This window comes from Poecile atricapillus, chromosome 1, assembly GCF_030490865.1.
Source record: "Poecile atricapillus isolate bPoeAtr1 chromosome 1, bPoeAtr1.hap1, whole genome shotgun sequence".
NCBI lineage: Eukaryota > Metazoa > Chordata > Aves > Passeriformes > Paridae > Poecile > Poecile atricapillus.
In genome coordinates this window covers 145616612-145638649 of record NC_081249.1, presented here as the reverse complement: position 1 = coordinate 145638649, position 22038 = coordinate 145616612, and the positions used below count along the sequence as shown (strand labels likewise).

General features: G+C 37.7%; 1 protein-coding gene across 17 annotated transcripts in view; it reads right to left on the bottom strand.

The window, feature by feature from the left end:
* The window catches only part of NUMB (NUMB endocytic adaptor protein), a 92232-nt gene that overhangs the window by 16667 nt on the left and 53527 nt on the right, over positions 1-22038 (bottom strand). For 11 of the 17 annotated variants that reach the window (XM_058837905.1, XM_058838072.1, XM_058838315.1 and 8 more), the window contains exons 2-4: positions 18099-18242; positions 6068-6142; positions 795-872 (exon numbers count right to left, since the gene is read on the bottom strand). In XM_058837905.1, coding sequence (XP_058693888.1) covers positions 795-872; positions 6068-6142; positions 18099-18224 — 279 coding nt within the window. In that variant the 5' untranslated portion in view covers positions 18225-18242. The remainder of the gene's footprint in view (positions 1-794; positions 873-6067; positions 6143-18098; positions 18243-22038) is intronic. The other 6 variants (XM_058838576.1, XM_058838662.1, XM_058838989.1 and 3 more) reach the window with 2 other exon arrangements.

Below are 22038 nucleotides of genomic sequence, written 5' to 3'. Positions count from 1 at the left end.
CCTGCTAGTTTCTATTTAAGCAAAGTTTCATTTTATAACAAGATACTTCAGAAGCCGTTATTTTAGATTAACTCCATATGAAAGCTGGATTAAAAGGTTTTACAGGAATTTTAAACACAGAAGTAGGAAACAGATGAGAGGTAAAAGACAGTGTGGTCTTTCTGCCTTGCAGAGATGTAGGCAGCAGGAATAAAACCACCAGTACAGCACATTCTTAGTCAGGGACAAAGAGTTGCTTCCCTTCTATTTAAGACATTGTCCTTGTGAAAATAATATGACAGAAACTGGAGAATGAGCTGGAATTAGGAAAACATAGTAGGTAAATGCCTGATCTCATCTTCATATACCTTTGAATTAGGGCTGTGCTCAAAAAAGGAAGGTTTAAGAGATGGTACACTGCTTTCCCCCAGTGCTAACATTTGGCGATCAACTCATGCTGCCAGGCATCTGAACATGAAGCACTGATAAAGCACAGATCTCAACTGCTCTGTAGGTATTTGCCCAGGTGATGTGAGTTGGCACAAGTTTAAGGGTCAAAAAAGAAAATTTTATTTTTTTCAGGAAGACCAAATCACTTCAGAACACTGGATTTCTGATACAGTCCACAGATATTTAAGTTTCTGTTTCAGTTTACTTTTGAAACCACATTCTTTGATCAAAATATTTCCAAGTCTGTTTTAGAAGCAAATATTCTGAAATGGATTAAGGAACTCTCAACACCCTGATTTTATGGCAGTGCTATACCAGGGATGTAACTCCTTATAGTGCAAGCACAAACAAGGCATTAAACTTACTTTTCCAAAGAAGCCTTTGAAGAACTTCCTTTCCTGGAGGAACAGGGGGGACAAGTCGAGCGCTATTACTGTAGGTAGCTAAAATGTCCCAGGGTTTTCAAACCAACAAGCACACACAAGAATAGGGTTTGGAGGGAAAGGAAGGGGTTTTTAGAGTTATCCATGAGAAGGTGCGACAGGCAAATGTGAAAATAATCCTATGAAAATGCAGATCAAAGGGCACACACACAATTCTAAAAAGCTAATGCCCTGAAATTGGTGGAAAGAAGAAAACCTCAGCCCCAATTTCATGCAAAGTGGTTACTTTATTTTCACTCTCCCTTGTTTAGTCCCTTTTGGTTAGGTTATAAACCAAACTTGGCAGCAGACATGGTGGTTAAACAAGTAAAATACTGTACAGGCTCTTGTGAAATGCAAAGTTCTAACTCCAGAATTGCAGTCTAGTTTGCTCTGTATTGATCACTCTTCCCCTAAGTTAATGTTCTGTATGTTGGAGAAGCATGTATGGCTGATACAAAGCAGGGGTAAGTACTGCTGCATTTTATTCCATTTGTCTGTTGCTCTGGCTTATATGCTACTCTTACACTTCACATCTTATGCAGTCTTGTCTGAAGAACAAGGAATTTCATCATAAGCTTGTGGTAAAACTCAAATACAAATGAGACCCCTCTTTTTTCTTTTTCTAAAGCCTTCCAAGGCTTTATGCAATATTTATACAAGTACTAGTTATTCATTCTACAGCTCTGAACTGATAGGTTGAACAACCTTTAAAATCAGCTTAGGCAGGCAGAGTTAGGCAAGTGCAAGGATATCAAGGGCTGAACTACAGTTTCCTAAATTTCTTCAGGAAAGCAATTATACCGATTGCCCAATCCACATTAAGAAAAAGCCAGCACACAATTTTAAGCATATCTGCATGCAGTTTAGTTCACTTGCTTTGTTTTGTTACCAGACTGTGAAAAGTAAACTACATGAGAGAACACTTCACCAGGCCTGGTGCTCTGCGAGCACACCACATGCTGCTCAGCGTGTGAGGGAAGCTGATGTGAAGCATAGAGCTGTTCCTGCTGTCTTTCCAAATTACTTCACTTGTAAGAAAGCTCTGGTATAGCAGTAACGAGGAGGAGGAGGAGGTAGAGAACTGCAGAAGAGACAGGGAGTGTCTCTGTGACAGCCCCTGACCTCACATTTACACTGTGCAATTCAACCTGTTCATCACTGATACCACTATATTAAAAGTATTGCCACAAATATCCTGAGGCAGTGTCTGAAAATTGATTGATAAACAAGGTTATATTTAAATCAAAGCTATGGTTCTGACGCAAGGCAACAAAAGCCAGGAAACATCAAGTGAAGGAGGGAGTGTCCATCTCAACTTTGCATTTCCCGGCCCTGCTGGTGTATCCCTCTCTGCTCAATGTCCTTCCACTGAACACTTTACCAAGTATCTGTAATATATTTACATCAACTCAGACACTGTATAAAGAACATCTCCAAGCTCAGTCAGCTGAAAATCTTAACCACTTTTGGAGGCAGGAACTGTTATGTATTTGGACAGGATATGCTGAACACTAGGAGGGGAACTAATGGATTAATCACAATGTAGTGTACATAATGAGAAGGGGTTGGATGCTGCTGCCAAGTTGAGCAATTACTATTGCGTTACACTAAATAACAACTTTTTAAAGACAGCAAAAGCTAAAGAGATTCACCAGAAGCTACCTCATTTTTAGGTGACGGTTAATTTTGCTCTCAGAAAAATGCTTGTTAAACAAGATTATTTTTTTAAATAAACTAGACAAGGTTAATGGAAAAGGCATCATGCAAAATGAGTTTTAAACAACACTAAGTTAATGCAGTTTAGAGATAACTAATGCATTTTAAAAAAAAAAATATTAAATTATGTCTCTTTACCTGCTAAAACAAGAACATATATTAAAACAAATGCATAATTTAAAACAAAAAGTGGCAAGTTAGAAACCAATACTACAAGCTAAAGCTGATTTAAAATCAAAATATGACATGAGAGACTACACTTCTGTCTCTATATGATGTTCCCACACCTGAGTCAAATACACTTAACAAGGCCCTTAAAATTACATTCCAGTTGACATTAAATATTTTAATTTCAGTGAAATGGTTCTGAAGAAACCATTTAGAGCTTCATGTTCATCTACAAGAATCTTATCAGATATTAAATGTATACAAAGCTAGCAATATATCTCTACTAAGGGAATAACGTAAGCTACATTGGTAATATTCTATTGAGGAAAGATGCAAGTTCTGTTGATAATACAGACCCATGTTAATAATGAACTAATAGCTGAATATGAGGGGGGTTGATCTATTAATGAGACTGTGATGACATTTCATCAGACAGAAAATTACAGTATTGTTGGTGTGCAGTTTCAGAGCAATAAAACTGTAACAACAGAATACAGTATGGATGAGGGATTCTTGAGCTAAAAGTAGCTTCTTGTACTCAGTTGTCAATTAAGCAATGCCTGAATAAAATGCTCACCATCACTTGTTTGCAAATTCTGCAAGATGCAGCACTCAAAAACAATTACACCCATTAAAGGAGCAGGTAATAAAAAAATCTCTGAAAGGTTACTTCCCACAATAAAGAAACAGAGATATCTGTCTGCATGTTTTCTTTCAAAAAGCAAAGCAGCACTTGAACTTGTCCTAAACTCAAGATTAATGCTGTTCTATATTCTTAGCAAATCCCATAAGATCTTTTAAAACCCAGTAGTCAGTCCTATAAAAGAACAGTCTTCAGTTCCCCAAATGAATTGCCAACTGTTGCACAGCAAGAATTAAGAGTCAAAAATGTATCTGTTAGAGTAAGAAAAGACAGACAGAACTTAATTTTTTGGAAGCTACAGGATACAAATATTTCAACAATTCTAATTTTTATTGACTGGATTTATAAAACCACACCTTACCTGCAGAGAATAAAGTTTAAAATAGCCCACATACACTTCAATGTCATTTAATCACATTAAAAATTAAGTCCAATTTCCCTTAAGTTAGTCCTTCAGTTTAAGCACTACAGCTCAAACTTGTAATTCTTTCAAAACCAAGAGAAAGCCCATCAAAATAACTAAGTACGGTGAAATCAAGGGACTACCAGAAGAATGAACTGCTTTCTTATCACATTCCTCACATGCTGAAATATCACCCAGTGTTTGGCTTCTGCTAAATTAAGAGTGTCCTGAACAGAACAGAGCTTTCAGTAATGGTGATGTCCTAAAGAAATGCCCCTGGTTTAAAACCCACATGCTGGGGGTGAGGGACAGGGCTTGAATAGCAGGGAGCAGCTCCAAATGGACCTTGGATCTGATAGAGTTCAGCAACCAAAGCACACAAAGTAATTTCAGTAATCTGAATCTTCCTCTTGGGGCACAAAGAGAATTTCACCTTTACTTCTCAGCTTCCAACACTGACAAAGGAGACAAATAGCAATTGTAAGAGATGCAAACTTGTATCTGTGTACACACAGACATCAAACAGCAGAAAAAAAATCAAAATTAGCTGAAGAAAAATGTTAATTTAAGACAATGGATAAATTCATGCCATCCAAATTATGACATAATAATGACATAACATGGATTAGGGAAATTTAAATATTTACTTTCAGAAAATACTGAAAAAACTGTAAAAGTTAGATATCTAAGTCTGACGTTTGAATCAATAATTCATGTGGTCAAGAATCACAATCCTAAAAATCCAGATTCCAGAAGAAACTGAGTGCTATGCTTTTACTGTATCTCATTAATTATAAGCTCAGCTACACTTAGCTGGCTCATGGACTTGTAAGATTTTTATAAACTAGAGAACAGCTACTTCAGGGCATAGCTCCCCAGGGAAGAGAATGAAAGAAATTGCACAGAGTAGATACTGCAGTGCTATTTGGTGTGCTAACAGAAAGTATTCTGAGAGAATAAAAATCCGAGAGAGACAAAAACGGATGCAATTGATTATGCGGTCAGTACTTGCAATTTTAGGTATGTAAACTAAATCCACAAAACAAAGAAACTCATTTATATTTTGTGTGGCCCTTTTTAATAAAAATCAATCACTAATCACTGTAGACTGAATGGGAACAGATGGGATGCGGCTTTAACAGGTTACTATACATTAGCTGAGAAAGAAAAGAATGAAAAGACTTGATTTTCATCAGAGCACTAAACCAATTCAAAAACTTTGCAGCAAAACAGAAGGCAGAAAAGATAACCTATAATCCTCTGCTGTGTGCTAGGAAGAAGGGAAAAACAGGTTCAGATGGAAGGCATTTGTGCTCTCAGACTTGGTGAGGAAAGAAAAAGGATGTCCAGGGGCACATATTTTAAATCAGTAAAAGTGCAGCAGAAGGGTTTGATAGACCTGTTTGACAGATTTTGTTGAGCTGCAAGGATTCAAAGGTTTCTTCCACTGAACACATACTGAAAGAATGTATATAGATAAAACATATAAGAGAAGTGATGACAAGCACTGCAGTTCTCTATTAAAAATTCAAATTTTTCATGTCCTTTCTCCTGTTCTTTTCAATGGTATTAAAGCCTCAGCTCCTAGACAGGCTGATCATTGCCTTTCTGGAGTTTGCTATTTCCGCAGGATTTTGCGGTATTATTACTGCAGGAAAGAGATGACAAGACCTCTTCAAATGAGCCACAGAAATACAAAGAGCTTTGAACGAGTGCCATTTACAGGAGCAAACGTTCACAGAAGCCAAACTAAGAGCAGCCCATTTCATGACATATCAGAATTAGGCAGCCTTCAGGCCACTTTGAGTAGATGCAAGCCAGATTATTTCATGCATGACTACAATGTTGCAGTGCATTAGAAAAAAAAGCATCCTAAAACAAGTAGTATTTTGTATAATAATGGTGAATTAAGTCACTATTAAAGTGGCAGGCAACAGAGGGAAAGAGAGAGGGGGAGAAGAAAAGAGAGAGAGAGGGAGAAGCTGTTAAAAAACAATGGTTGAAGTCCCATGTGGGTACCAGCTTAGCCTGAAAGGTCACAGAGAATTTTTACACATTTGTTTTGCAAATAGTTTCTGCAAGTAGAAAGAACAGTTGTAACTCTCCCTCTCATCATCAGATTAGCATGTCCCCCCAAGAGCAGCAGTGCTCTCAAACCAGCCAACTGCTCTCCTAACATGGGTCAAAAGTTCAGTCTTTAGCTGGAGCCCTGCTCTGAACAGACCTTTTCCAGTAACGCTCACAGCCCCAAAGCCAATGTTTTCATTAAACAAATGTACATACAGATTTCAGCCTCTTCACAGCATCTTCACAGATATGCATTCCTCTGGATTCGTCCACTTCGACGTGTCCCAAGTACTGCAGGAAAGAGTATGGGGATAAAAGGTTAATAGCAGCTCCTTAAACTCCCTGGGTTTTGATGAATCCAATATCTGAATTCATCTCAGTGCAGCTTATGTGACAGACACTACCAGCACTTCTTTTAAATCTGCATTTGGAAATTTGACTGTGTATATGACCAGCATCAACAGAAAAGCGTAATACCACTAGAAATTTGGAGGGACAGACAAGCTCTCCTTACTCAGGGAAAAATATTTAATTGAAAAGTACTGAAAACTGTGCTTTCCTGCATATTCATCATGAGCTTTAGTAATATTTTTTTTTTTACTAGCATAGCATGAAAATCTTACATCAGTATAGAGATGATGGTGATTAATTGTTTTTGAATAATGATAGATGTATTTAGTATTGAAAACCAAATTACACTACACAGTAGGATGACCAAATATTTTTGAATGGTAATATCCAAACATGAGAAATTTGCCCACCCCCTTTTTTTAATTGTAAACCAAAATTGTTTATCTTCATTACAACAACAGGCTGTTACATGGACACTGAAACAATAATTTTTCTTACAAAGAGGGGTTTAAAAAAAAAATAAATCTATTCTCTACATACTCATCTTTCTAAGCACTACTTAAAAACTCCCCTAGCAACACAACAGTGAATAGAAATGTCTAGCTTCAAAGCTTTTAAATTTACAACCCAGAATAATATTAGTCTGTAGAGAAACCAGTTACACTACATCAAGAGCATAGTGTTCAGGGTACCATGGATAGTTTAATTTTACACTCAAACTTTTAGCTTTAATTTTTCCAATTTCCCTGCCTTTTCCAATCACAGTGGTTTTTTATACTGAAAGGAAGTGTTCTCTCAGAAAAATTCATGTCCTTATTCAAAGTACTTAACTCTTGAAGAAAACCAGAGAAACTATCAAAACCTTTCTGAAGTTTTGTAGTAAGAGCTATAGGTGAAAGAAACCTCCCTCAATTTACTTGCCATTGCAAGAGTTCTATGCAATTCAGCATTTAGATTCTAGGCTAGCTAGAGAGTGAATAAGTGGTTTTAAAACACCAGAATCAATGCTTGTGTCACTTAATGCAGTAGTAAACACAAGTTTAATAACCTGTTAAGAAGTTGCACTCTGTAACAGACTACTCTGCTGTGAGTTATTTGAAATCTCCTAGATTTTCTTTCATTATTTAGGATACTAGTCTTGGAAAACATTTCACTCACAGCACCATACAGAAGCACCCTCAGATTAAGAGATTCAATTATATGGTGAAAATCAAGATTGTTTCAAAGATTTAATAGAAATTGGAAAGTTGAGGTTTTTAAATGCAAGACAAGATGCTCCAGAAGAGGAGGCTCTATATATCATTAAACTGCTGAAAGACTGACAATATCTTAAGTGACAGAGAGCTTTAGCATTAAATCTTACTGTGTGGCATTTTTTTAAGCAGAGTTAAATGTGGATGGAACAATTCTGGAAGAATTTTATTTAAATCAGCCCTCACAGCTGGAGAACAGCTTGAAAAATAAATTGCAATGAAATTAGAAGGTAAATAAAAGAGATCTGACTCTTTAAAGCCTTTTCAAAATGAGCTCTGTGAGGCTGAAGCCTTATAATTGAACACTGGAGCTGCCAAAACAGCAACTGTATTCCCTCAGTTGAGCTTGCTAAACACTTGCGCAAGATCTTCATTTCTCCAGAACACAAAGTAGAACATTTTAATCCTAAAAATACACAAGCAGTAACAACTAAAGATGCAATTACTATGTGTCTGGAAGTACATATGTACATCATTGACTACTCGGTTGCACCACAACTTCTCTGGGAGAAGTTCCAGAGATGCAGAAATTCTGCTGTACATTTGTCATGAGAAAGTTTTGGGTTTAGTAACTTCTCTTTAAGAGGACAGTGATATAGACAGGAACAAGCCTGAGGTTTATACTGGACAGAAAAAAAATACACGTGTAAGGATTGAACCATCCAGTTTGCATGACCATTTGTATCATAGAGGGCAACTTTCAGATTTCCTGACCGATCTGCACATCTCATTTACTTCAGCGTAGCCAGAATGTTTCCAACTGAAGATTCAAACCATTCAGCCCCCATACTTGGCAACCTGCCTTTTGCTTGGAAAAGGGAGAAACAGAGGAGGGTAAATATTGCCTCATGTCACCCTGCAAAGCAGACAACCATTCTCCCCTGTGTTTCCAAACCTCTATTCAAGTCCCATGTTCCAACTTTCAGCAATCAGTCATGCCACTGCTGCTGGAGACGGCAAGTTTAGCTGCAGTTTTCAATACTGCTTCCACTCCTGTGAATGGAGACATTATTACACATATCAAGTGCATCTATCCACACCAAAGAGGTGCAATCCACAGACCTCACTGAGCATCAATCAATTCTGAATGATAAAATAAATTACACTGTCACACAATACTTCTTTATGATATAGAGGAGAAGAGGTACTTTGTTTGCACTCACATGTTACACTTCTAGCTCTTCATAAAAAAAGAAAAAAACTTGTTCTTGCCATTGCAGAAGCCAGTTTTGCAGAAGCCAAAAGCTCATCATTAGCACTGGTGTTGAACATTTTACAGGCAATTCCAAAATTCCTCTTGTTTGGTTTTTAATTTTTCTGGGATGGAGTGGTGGTGTGTTAATTGCTTATACATGTCAATATACTTTTCCTTCTTGTAAAAATAAATCTTAATTCTGTAACCAGAACACTGTGATCCTCCTCCTTTCATAGCCAAATGCCCCTTAAGCAGCAGGACCCCTTCCAAGTCTTCAAGCTTTTCATCAGTCTGAGAGTAGATATACACAACTCCTGTATTCAACCAGTACTACAATATTTATCTGGCTTTTAATGGACTGTAATCAAAGACAAAAATATTTCCTCAAGAAGACTGGCAAAGAACTCACTCAAAACTGAAAACTCTTCTAGTGTTTATATTTTAAACCGAAGTGCTAAACAGTCAATTTAGTCTTAAATTTGAAATATTGGCTCAACTTACTAGTGCAGCAGCATTTTATGAATGATATTTCAAAATTTAATAAAGGAAATGCAGCTACTAGTTAGAGTCTGAAATGGAAGTTAAACACCAGAATTCAGGACTTCAGGAAAAAAAAACCCAAAAAACTATTGTTAAAGTCTGTTGTTACATCTCTGGAAAGAGATTACACGGAAACTACTTCAAAGCAGATACACAAATCCCCACACTTCCATACAAAACCTTTCAGGATCTTTGAAAGGAACTTCCCTTTCAAACTAAAGGAGAAGAAACACACTGTTGAAGTGCCTGGGCAGCAACTGTCCTATATAAGTAAGATCTCATGCAAATCCATGACAGCACATCACCACAAACACACTCAAGGACTGGGACACGTAAGTACTGGGTATGCAGAAATCCACGTGAACTGCCTAAGCCACACTGTGGTGGATGATGACTTTGAGAACAGCAAGGAAAGGAGTACCCCTACCTATCACATTTACAAAGAGTGTTTCTTGTCACAGGGATTGCTGCAGCTAGCATTCCTGGAGAAAGTGAGTACTTTTCCATCAGGAAAATGCACATAGCAGGAATGCAGTATTAATATTGAATGCACTCCTACTTAATTTCCATAGCAACCAGTGAATGATAGTCATGACATCAGCAATTCTCGGACATAAGTTGTTCTGTAAGAGATTTAATCGTTATACCAGAAATATACCACCAATGCTTTTACAGAAAGCTAAAATCCATGTGGGCAGAGTCCACATACAGAGTAACATAACATAAAAGCTCTAATCCAAATAAAATACTTTCAGGGTCTGTTGGAGAAAAGTCCTTAATGCAAACATTATTAAATAGAAGCACTGCTTATATTAACATGTTTAGCAAAAAGAAGATGAGATTATGGTACAGCAAATAAAACAGAAACCAAAAAACTTTCCCTCTTCATCACTGATTTTATGTTCTTTTTTACTGAAGGTGGTGTTTGGTATCAATCTCAACCCAAACATAAAGCAATCGACACCGGAACAAGTTAAACTGGCACACAGCAAAAGTATCCTTAGAATTTGAAAAGTGCTTGAGGAACAAGTTAAACAAGCACACAGCAAAGCATCCTTATAATTTGAAAAGGGCTTGAGAAACTGTACTCTTTTTCAATGTTTTAAACTTTTTCAAATTTCATCTAAAAACCTACCACTCAAGTTACTGTATCAAGTGTTTCTGGTGAAGTTTTCCTACTGTCTTCTCCCAAATAAATGTTATTGAAATTGCTCCTACTAAATCATCAAGGGCTGATATATCAGGTCAGAAATAAAACACCATCTGTGTCCTAGTACAAGCAATACTGCCCTGATCTTCTTTGTTTTCATTTCTCTCACAAATACTTGGCCGACTCAGTTTTCAAAATTTCAAAGTTCAACAATAACAGCTGGCAAAAAAAAGATCCTTCACCAGAGCTCCTTCAACCTGGACAACTCACTCCAGCCAGTTCTGTTTGTTCAAGTCTGGTAATATGCTTTTACAGTCTCTCTTTGAAACAGACTCAGCTACGCAAATAATTAAAATTCCCTCTGTATCAGCAGATGTCCACATGCACTGTTTTATTTGCAGTAACAAATTAGGTTCTTTGGATTACATTTGAAACTAGATGGACACAAGAAATGAGCTTAACTGAAGTCTTGGCCAAGGTGTCCCATGCTGGGAAATGAGGTGCCATAAAGAGAAGCACACCAGCATTTCTTGGTATTTTTCCTAGAGGCAACAACATTCCTCTTTCTTCCTCTGTGTAAGTTCTGTGGTATTGTTTGCCAACAGTAAGACTGACTATTTGACATCTGCACGTGCAGATATGCTTCTAGAATTGGCATTGCTCAAGAATTAAAGCCTGAGCAACAAAGTTTCAGAGTGAAATGCTGTGTTGAAAGTAGACATAAGCTTAAATACAGAAATCCTGGATATGTCTTAAAGCTGAGCTACTTTTCCACTGACATCTAAGATTTACATTCCAATGTTCAATATTTTATTTCTCTCCTCTCACACTCATGCTCCTGCTTTCTAAATTTATTCATTTGAAACAGACGCTTGCTCAGACAAAGCCACAGAAGCACAGACAACAGAAACTATGATTAAGCATCAACAAAGTTTAATTTTGCTTAATCAAAGCTATAGGTTAGTTAGGATGCTACACATGTCACCAGAAATCAAATGTCTCATCAATCTGCTAAATTCCCCAAAACAGGAACTGTAGCAGCCCATGACTGCTAAATGTCTCTGAATAACGAGGATCAAAAGAAACCAAAGCAGTATCTACACCAGTAGTTCTCTCTATTTTTTCCATCACACCCACCTAAGAGCCACACTGTGCATTTCAAGTACTGGTTCTCACACGACCTTTATCACTGTCAACAGGAGCAACACTGTGAGTCAGGAATATTGAAGATGTAATAAAGATGCTCAATACAGGATACACAAATGCTATATTCTTCATTTTCTTACAAATCCCTAAAATGAGACAAAAAGGGAACTCAGAAGGTTATGTAGGACAGCACTTGCTTCAGGGCAGGATCTACTTCCACATTTACATCAGAGAAGTCAGCCTTGAACTATTATGACATTTCTGTAACTGAAGATCAATAGGCTGGACCTTCTACCCTGTAGTCTCACTGTGGAAAGGGATGCTATTTTGCTGAATTGTTAATTGCATATCCTAAATTGCTAATGCATATCCTAAATTTCCCTTGACATGGCTAAGCACACTATTTCTCCAAGTCCCTTCACAGTGTCATATATGTACTGTCAGACTTTGGTTTTCAACTGTATGCTCTGATGAGCAATTCCTATTTTTCCAGGAATTCAGCACTATTTAATAAATTTATAACTTTCTTCTAAATAAAGAAAAAATATAAAGGAAAATCAAGTGTTGAAAGCATGACGTTTTATACACACACTGCAGAGATGCACACTGCACCTTTTCTTCAACTCCTTTTAATAAATTCAACTTCCATGTATGACACTGGGGATCTCCTAATTTTAAGAAACAGAATTAAAAAGTATAACCCAATGAGAACTTTTTGATTTCCAACACCTAAATTACATTTAAAATAAATATTACTGCAAGGTGATCCAAACTATTTTAATTGTAATATCTTTAAAACAACCTGAAGTTTATAAAACTATTTAGGAATTCCACCCTTGCCAAAGACAGGATATTTTTAAAACTCAGCAAGAAGCTCCATTTAAAACTTCTTGTTTGCAAGGCTATTCAAACAAAACTAAGGGTTGGACACTAGGGTGAAAAGTTTAAAGATTAGGGATTGCATTACATTCGTTTTAGCCATGACAAAAATGCATAGAAATATATTGGAGATAAGCGTCACACCTTCCATTATAATCATCATCTTTTATAATTAGCTGTCCTCCAGCCTTTTTCCCATGATGTTAAATGCTGCAGGATTTTTAAAATGTACCATTGCTTGCAGAGGGTTAGCATTCAATAGGAATGATTACTGTTCATTGCTAACATCAGTTCATGCCTTCAGAGTTACAGATTTCTAGTGTTTAATGTGTAAGGCTGTACAACATTTCAGAAATCAGCAGATTTGTCACATTAACTTCTTAAAAATACTTAACATAGTTTCCAAAGACTGTTCAAGTACCTCAGGCTTTCACAGTGAAAAATATCACATGCTTAACTTAAAGGCACTTCAGCATCACGCTGGTAAATTCTTTCACAGTTATTATTTCAAACCAGAAGTGCATTTAAGACATAATATAAAAGCCACAGTCACCTGCACTAGTACCAATCTTTCCAACCTCAAGAAACAGAATGCAAGCTGTATTTATAAACTTATTAAATATAAAAAGTTATTTTTAATATGAGATTTATAAATTTGACATTAAGCAATGAAGTTTGATACGCAAATTCCAAAACTAAATAGGACATCTGGGCAGCCACAAGCGGTGTGAAGAGCACAAAGTGATCCAAGTGGCCAAACTCCTACTGATGGTGGTTTCAGCAGTGCCACATACAGCTCAACAACCTAAACACAGGGACCCCAGGGGTGAGAACTGGCATTCACGGGCCCCAGTGAGGATACTCTACAGGGCTTGTGCCAGTTCTCTTTCCTTCTGTCTCTTCTTGAACACAAAGCAGTACAGTGTCTTCCAAACATATCCCATCAAAGCAAGGGTTAGATAGGAAACTGTTCAAGAGTACTTGTTCTGAAAAGCCAATTCTTTTATATACGAAAGTACAACTGTATCCATACAATTGCTATTTGTCAACACTAACACAAAAAAACAAATTAACTGCAATGATACCACCTACTCAGCAGCAAACCTTGGATACCAGAGATAGAAATGGGGTTTGTTACTTTTCCACACCAGCTTGTTCACAGACATCTTTAGTCTTCCAGGTTGAATAAAAAAATGCAAGTAAACTTGCAGATGATATACAACAGTAGCCTTAGATGCCTTAAGGTCAAAAGAGACTGACCGCCAAGAATATGGAAGTGACAGAAAAAAGCTAATTAAATTATCCAAGATACAACTGTTGAATCTTCTAGAACACCAGGTAGTAACCAGCTGTTAATATCCTGTTTAACACATCCTTTGTGGTCAGAGCCACCAAGAATTTGCAAGTGTTTTGTTCCTTTAGTTCTCTTAGGTAAAAGGAAATGACCTAATTTTTCTGATTAGAGCCAGTTACTCCAAAGAGCATCTGTATGAATGAAAACCACTTACCCAGAGGGACACTCAAAAAGGCTCTTCACACAAAATAAGCCCTAGTGTCAAATAATTTAGTCATTATACCACAGAACAGCTGCATGTTTTCAGTAAGGTAGTGTCTGGAGCAAGAAAGCAACTTTGAAAATATGTATGTCAGTGAACTTCATTTGTTGCAATTCTAATGTATAAAATTGTACATAAATAAATTATAACACTGATAAGCACAGCTGTAATGTCTGTTACGATATTTGACTTCTAGATAGTTTTAAATATAATCTCTTCATCTAACACCCCTATATACTACATATATCTGGTACAGTTTTTCTCTCAGAGGAAAGACTCATTACTGAAACACAGTGTTTACCTTTCAGTTTGTTAGGACAGTGGAAAATAATTTGTTCCTGAAAACAGACTTCTGCACAGACTGCAACAGATGTACCAGTACCATATTTAATAATGGGGCAACTCTTGTTGAACACCTATAGAAGCTGCAAGCTATTATGCCCCCACACCACCAAAGTTAGGAAAGCAACTTCATTTAAGTTCCCAATGGAACAGCAAAAGTCTGCAAGTCACTATTCTGAACACAAGCTTAACATCCTTTTCATACTTTTGCTGACAGACAAGACCTGAGTCTCCTTGGCTCTTCTTTCAACCTAACTTTAGCCGATTCAAAGCAGTTTACATAGGCACTACAGCAAAGTCAGTAGCCATTGCAAGGCCTAATCTTTGAGGGTCAGGTAACCACCTCAGGTGTGGCTAATTTCCAACACAAAGAACTATCTGTAATTACATCTACACATTAGGATGAGTGAGAAAATATGATCAATACCTGGCTACATGCAACACGGCCTCACCAACTACCAGAAAAACAGACTTAACAAAAAAGAGTGCTATTGATTAAAAGGAACAGTATTCATTCATGACTATCACCAGCTCTAAATTTATGAGCACAGCACTGGAGAGAACCAACTGTGGGTTGAATCTACCTCCCTGAATCTTAAAGCAACGTATATATAGGACATACATAATATCCTATATATAATATCCAATAAAGGAACATAACAGGAATTTTGCCTGTATTTTCACAGAGCATCTTCCCTCCCAAAGGGAAGGCAATCCATAGATGTATCCGATTTGCTCAAAATCCAACAGAACACTTAAGGACTTTAACGATAAGGATCAGCTTTGGACATAGCACAGGAAGAGCTTCAAGAAATATGCCAACACAGAAAACCTTTCAGTAACATTAAATCTGTTTGCAGTACAGCATCCTCCAAGCACAATGAATGAGCAGCTACTGGAGTCCGTATCCAACACTAACAGTGTGAAGCCTGAAGGCAGGATGAAACCCTATTTGCAACATGGCTTTCAAAATGCTTCCACATGCTCTGTAATGTCTAAAAAAGGATAAATCTGTGGTAGCACTCTACAAACACTCAAGCTCTGGACAAAATATAAATGCCCAAAGGCAAGAAGTTAAAAACCAAACCACTTTAAGAGATTTTTTTTTTTTTAGAAGAGAACCCAAGAGCAAACGTTCCCTTACATGTTTGCAGTATCCTCTATCTCAAAAAAAAAATAAAAAATAGAATATTAGAGTCTTACCTATATAAAATGGCAAGTACTGAAAGAAACAAAGCCCACAACTTGGCTGCTACCACACTAGTCCCATGTATTTTACTTTCAAACAGAAAATGCTACAGACAGCTGCAGCAACATTTATCAAGAATTCTCAGGTCTCCACTGAGTACAGATGAAGCCTTCACCACTCCTGCAAAAGCCAGATTCTGGTCTTGCTACTCAGTTATGCTTTGAGCTCTAACGAACTACAGACAATTTTTAGAGAGCGGGCAAGGCAGATCAAAGTAAGAAAAGGCTAACCCTGCACCCCCCCGAACTCCCCCAACATACTCAAGTGTGGTTGAGCAGCTACACTACAGGCAATGGACTACTCTGGAATTCCCACTGCAAAATTTAAAAAAAAATTCAGGTATATTCACCATCTTTCAGATCTGAATGCATTTCTATTCATTAACCATTCTTCCCAAAATATCTCACTTTGTCCTGCTCCACCAAGGAGCATCAGGAAGAAAAGTCACTGCACCAGATATTTAAGGACATAGGAGACTGCATACTTTTCCTGGAATGTATGAATTCCCAAAAAATACCCAAGACAGGCGTTAACAGGATACTCTCCTTCAATAGCACAAGTCCTATTCTTTCTGTGAGCAAAATAGAGTACCACCCACTAAAGCGATGACTCTACATCTGGTTTATCTTGTTCCCTCACAATGGCATACTTCCTGTCTCTATCTATTAAACACCAGTTAACACCCACTCTGCATCTCAAGCCTTATAAAAATTTCCACTTTGTCCATATCTAGGCACACTCTTTTGGACAATAAATTCTAATCAAGTAAGATAAAACACCTCTTAATATCAAATTGTTCTGAATTTAAGTTTTCACCTAATTGCAAGTTCTTTGGATATTAATAGTCTACCATACTGACCAAATCAAGAAACGTCCCCTACATTTACCTTAAAAGCAAATTAGATTAATTCAGTGAATTCTAACTGAAAGCGGACTAATGAGTGCACATAAATCCCACTATGATGACATGATGCAAAGGTTCATCCATTTCTATGCCTTTTCAGCACAGACTAGGCCAAAACCTTTTTTTGACTTTTGGGTGCATTTGCCCAGAACAGATGAATGCTTCATTTAAATACAGGAAGCACTTGTCATTAGAAGTGCAAGTCCTGACTGAGAGTTTAAAAGAAGTCAGTCTTTTAACAGTGTGAAGTGGATCACACACTTTGTGTTCAGTAAAGGATTGAAAAAGTTTGAATAAAACTAAATGCCTAGAAATTGAGCACTCTGCTTTTCAACCCGTGTAATGCCTAAGTTATGAAAAAAATCACCATCCTCAAACTTAAAACTCTGCTCTCTCCTAGACAGTGTTCAACCTCAATCTAAGTTTGAGCAATTACTTCCAAAGCTTTGGCAAAACACCATCTCTGTTTAGTACAGAATTACAGTTCCTTCCTCTTAGTAGAAAAATAACTCAAGACAAAAATAAGCAAGCAGCCATGAACTAGAAATGTTGTATACACTTGAGTATACAAAAGCACACAAACAACTCTAGTAGGGTAAAGCAGGGCATTAACCTTGTGTGAAAGTTCTCATATTTACCACACACCTACAGCAATCCACAAATTCACAAAAATATTCAAGTCAGTTTAAAGAATTCCACCTAGCAACATCACATGTTTAACAATCAGACAGAATTACTTTAAGCATAATAAAGAGAAAAACTAATGAAAGGTCCTTAGGTGTCAGAACCATAGACTTGTACACAGATAATAGGAAATGAGGAAAGATAAGGAAAGCTAATTTAACCCATTAGCTTTCCTCAAGCATCATCTGCTTCCAACCTATTGTAGATCTACTATTAGTGTACCTGGAGGAAGAAAGGGGAGCATATGTAACAAGCTACCCTACATTTTATATTTATTTTTATTCTGGTATTTATTAAGTATTAATATTAAATACTACTCTAAAGTATTTAAATTGTTGTTTCTTAAATAAAGAGGAAAGAGAATTGGACACAAAACAGAAATATACCTATTTATAATATTCTGATAATCTGGAATGAGTTACCAGAATTTCAAAAGGTAATTTCAGTTTCATATGCATTAATAGTCTGTAATATACACACACAAGACCACAGCACAGAAGCATTCTCAGAAGTTAGCAGGTGCTTATAACCTCATGCACCGGCTGAAACCCCAGGTGTTACTTGAAAATATTTTCTATTATGAAGAGGGAGGAAGGCTTGCTTTCCAAGCACAGCTCACCACTTACCTTACAAGTCAAACTGTTACCACAACTACACTTTTAACAGAGAGAACTGAGTACCTTTCCATGCAATTCAAGAGGACTATCATTTCTGATCTTCCAAAAAAATGAAGACAAATATTTTATTACTCCTCTATCTAGCTACATGATTTATTTCAACTAGATAATAAGGTAGGATATCTCAGACTGATTTTCCAAGGCATTTGTTACATGAGACACCTGGTTTTAAGAAAAAAGCCACATCCTCTGGAAGGAGATCTGACTGTAAAATAGGTCAGTGTGTAATGAAGCGTGTCTCTGGTTTATGCTTGCCAAAAAAACCCCAAATTCATGGCAAGAGTACCTCATGGATATCCAAAAGAAAGCAGAAACTCTTACCTTAACAGGAAAGCTACACTTGCCAGTACGAACGCCTTCTTCATCAGTCTGCCACTGATGAGGCCTGCTGGCCTCTGGGACATAGACATCTTTCTTTCTCCTAAAGCTTTGCCGTAATTTGTTCATTTCTCAGATTTTCACGTCCTAGAAGAAGAAAAAAAGAATACTGCCAATAGGCACCAAACACACATTTAGCCACTTTGGGTCAACCACTATCATGACAAATGATGCTGTGATAAACCTGAGCTTTTGAAAAGATGAATGGAAGAGACTGTGAGAGGAAAATATTTTGGGCACAGATTCAGAGGAAGACGGCTATTCACTTCAAAATGGAAAATACAAATCCACATTATTTGTTTAACATCTTTCCACAGCAACTGAAGCATTAGACCCAGGAATAACTATTACTGGGAGCATATGGTTACCTAAAATAGCTGGCAGAGAAGCTCTGAAGAGTGATGCACATGAAATCCTGCCTCCCCAAATTTAAACGCCTACCTAAAGCAACCAAGCAGGACATCAATAGCAAAAGCTTCCAAGGCACTCATGCAAGGCAAGGATTCATAGCTCTAAAACTGCTCCTAAAAGATGCTTGTGCTGTTCACACTTTTACTGAGAGGAACAGTCAAGTCCTTGCTTAGTCTACTGGTACAATTCTTATGGCTAAATGAGAAATGCACTTCTTCAAAAGGGGAAGACAGTGTTGCAATTGCACTTCTGAAGCCTAGAATTCAAAACTTTGTATACACTATGCCTTTCTGTATCAATTTCTAGATACAATCCAATCTACGCTTTAGACATGCTCACCTTTACTAGATTCAAACTACAAGTAGCCGAGAAGCTATCAGAGAAATTTGTACTATTAAAAAGACTCAATATTCACCTAAAGAAGCAAAATCATGTGGGATACAAAGTGGGGAATACTGAAGACATACTGAAAGGCTTCTTGAGATTTGGTAGTCTTTCCTGAAAAAGGAGCCTTCTCACAACCGTGACATCTCATTTTGATTGGAAAAAAAGATGCTGCAGAGTGCAAGGCAACAAAATCTAATGAGATTACTTATGCTTACTTCCCATTAAATTGAATAAACTACAGAATATAGACATTTATGGGTGTCAACAGCTGGCTTATGAATGAAAACTGCTTTAAAACCAGTTAGAACACCATTTTAAACCTTGAAAATAACTAGTATCTTCCAGTCAAAACTATATGACAGGTGAGAAAAATCAACACATTCATGTTTGTGGTATCTGACATGCAACTATTTCAAAGCTGAACAAAAGTCAGAAATTAAAAGCATTATAGAAAATCACTGCCCACCACTAATTACAAATACTAAATTGTTTTGTATCTCATGGTGCACTTTATTCCAAATAACAAAAAGCTGTGTGTTTTGTTACTGACTCCCTAAAACCTCCTTCAGCAGCTGTTAACTTTCTTCTCCTCAAGCAGCAGATGATTAAACAAGCCAGTTCCCACTGTATCTTAGTGGCATGATACTGGCTAATTTCTCTAGAATCTTCTATCTTTCCATCATCTATTAAAAGAAATATTGTAAGATAAGTATTAAGCCAAAAATATACCCATGGATAAAGAAACCACCATATCACTGGGACTGGGTAATTTATGTGTGGTGACGCTAATTGTTCAGGTGCAAATAAGCACAGTAGTCACACAAGTACAGTGGCATTTGAATTCCATTATTCCTGTGTCTTGCAGCATTCTGGAACATTCTTTCAGCATATGAGATAATTCCTGAAGTGTTTCTACACTAGAAAACAGCCACACCAAACACCGCTTTTACAGCAAACACTTTACTCAAAGTTGCTTGATGAGCATTTGAAAGCGACAAGGTGTGACACTGCAAGCAACCCAAATCCAAATGCAAATTAAGTGAAGGCTTGGGATGTACACCAAATGCTATAAGCAACTGTCCCTAGCAGGTACCTAGAACAGCCAGGAGGTCTAACAAGCAGTCTAAGTGCAGGGATGGGAAGTTGCTGAAGGATTCTCAATCACAAATATTCAGTTATAAAGAAGTGTTAATTTCATTCCTTCATAGCTACAAAACGCTCGTAGTAACTAGGAACGTAAAATATTTTCTTGAATTTACTTGAGTGGATTTAGAGATTAGAACATGTGCAAAATAAAAAACATGCTCATTTCTTACCACTCAATAACCTGAAGCAGCTCTATTCTGCTTTCAGCTAGGACAGAGTTAATTTTCCTCCCAATAGCTGGTACAGGGCTGTGTTCTGGATTTTGGCTGAGAAAAATGTCGATAACACATTGGTTTCAGTTGTTGCTAAGGCGTGTTTACACTAAGTCAAGGTCTTTTCTGCTTCTCACCCCACCCTACCATTGAGTTGGCTGCAGGGCACAAAAACTTGCGAGGGGACACAGCTGGGAGAGCTGAGCCCAAGTGACCACAGGCACGTCCCACAGCATATGGCACCATGCTCAACATGTAAAGCTGGGGGAAGAGGGAGGCAAGGGGAAGGAGGTACGTTCACAGTGATGGTGTTTGTCCTCCCAAGTAACCACTGCGTGATAGAGCCCTGCTCTCCTGGGGATGGCCAAACACCTGCCTGCCCATGGGAACCATTAAATTAATTTCTTGCTTTGCTTGCCTGTGTGGCTTTTGTTTTACCTATTAAAATATCTTTATCTCAACCCATGAAGTTTACACTTCTGCTTTTCTGATTCTCTTGCCCATCCCACCAGGAAGACTGAGCAAGCGGCTGGATGGGGTTTAGTTGCCATTTGGGGTTAAACCACAATGCTCTTCTATAAACATTGCTTATTTTACAAGCTATAAGCCATTTTAAAATCTCTGAATGTGCAAAGGCAATTCTCCAAGTTTTAAGAGGAGCTGCAAAGCCTCTGTTCTCCATCAAGGCTTAGAGAGGCTTTACAGCAATATTAGTTATATTTTGTTTTACAAACTGCAGATGGAAGACTCTGCACATCAGTCTAAAGGAATCAGAATTTCAAGGGAGGCCATTCAATCACCTTGGGCAGGTGAAACATACTGCAGCAAATCTCTACGTGGCACCTCAGCTCATAAGGACAGACACCCAATCTTGTCCCTGCTGCAGACTGGCAGTGCCACAGCATGATGAGCAAAACCACTGCTCCAGCTGCTTCAATGAGAAGTGCAGAAATCTGCTCAGCATGCGGCTTACAGCCCAGCTGCCTGACCTCGCACTCCAGTGAGGGACAAATGGACATAGATACTCCACTCTGCCAAGAGGGGCAACAGACTTAAGCAGATACAATTAGATGCAGTAATGCTCATGTGTCAGTTCTGAAGATCTCAAGGTAACTCTGAATCTCAAAAACTTGAGTAAAGAGCAAAGCAAGGACTGAGGACAGCACACAACCACCGTAGCACTGAGAAAAACCGCAGTCTAATTGCCTTATCATAACATTTGCTTATGCGAGCATTCTGTTGGACTTCTCCCTCCCAGGCATTACTGGTGCCCATGAGACTGGCGCCTTATCAGACATTTATTCTGACCAGGAATCTCAATCCCCAGGGGAGGATAAGAATAAGAGCTCCTCAACTACCTTTTGTATGAGAAACTGAAGTGGCATTTTGCCCAAAGTATTTCCTTTTCACCAAAAACCAAACCCATATTCCTACGTGTTCTAATTTTGAGGTCATGTTGGCAACAAACAGTTTAAAAATAGCTTATTCTATCTGATAGAAATGCTGACAAAGAACAAAATTAATTTATTGTCAGGCAACCAGTAAGCTCTCTCCAATGGTCACACTTGGGTTTTCTGAAATATCAGACTTATGGGTAGGTTGCAAAACAGTACGTCCTATAAATACCAAATTTGCTGGTAACATGCATGTCAGGACAACATGGGAAAGTGCTAAATAGAACAATTCACACAGGCTGCATATTTGAAGATTCAGGAAAAAAGCATGTG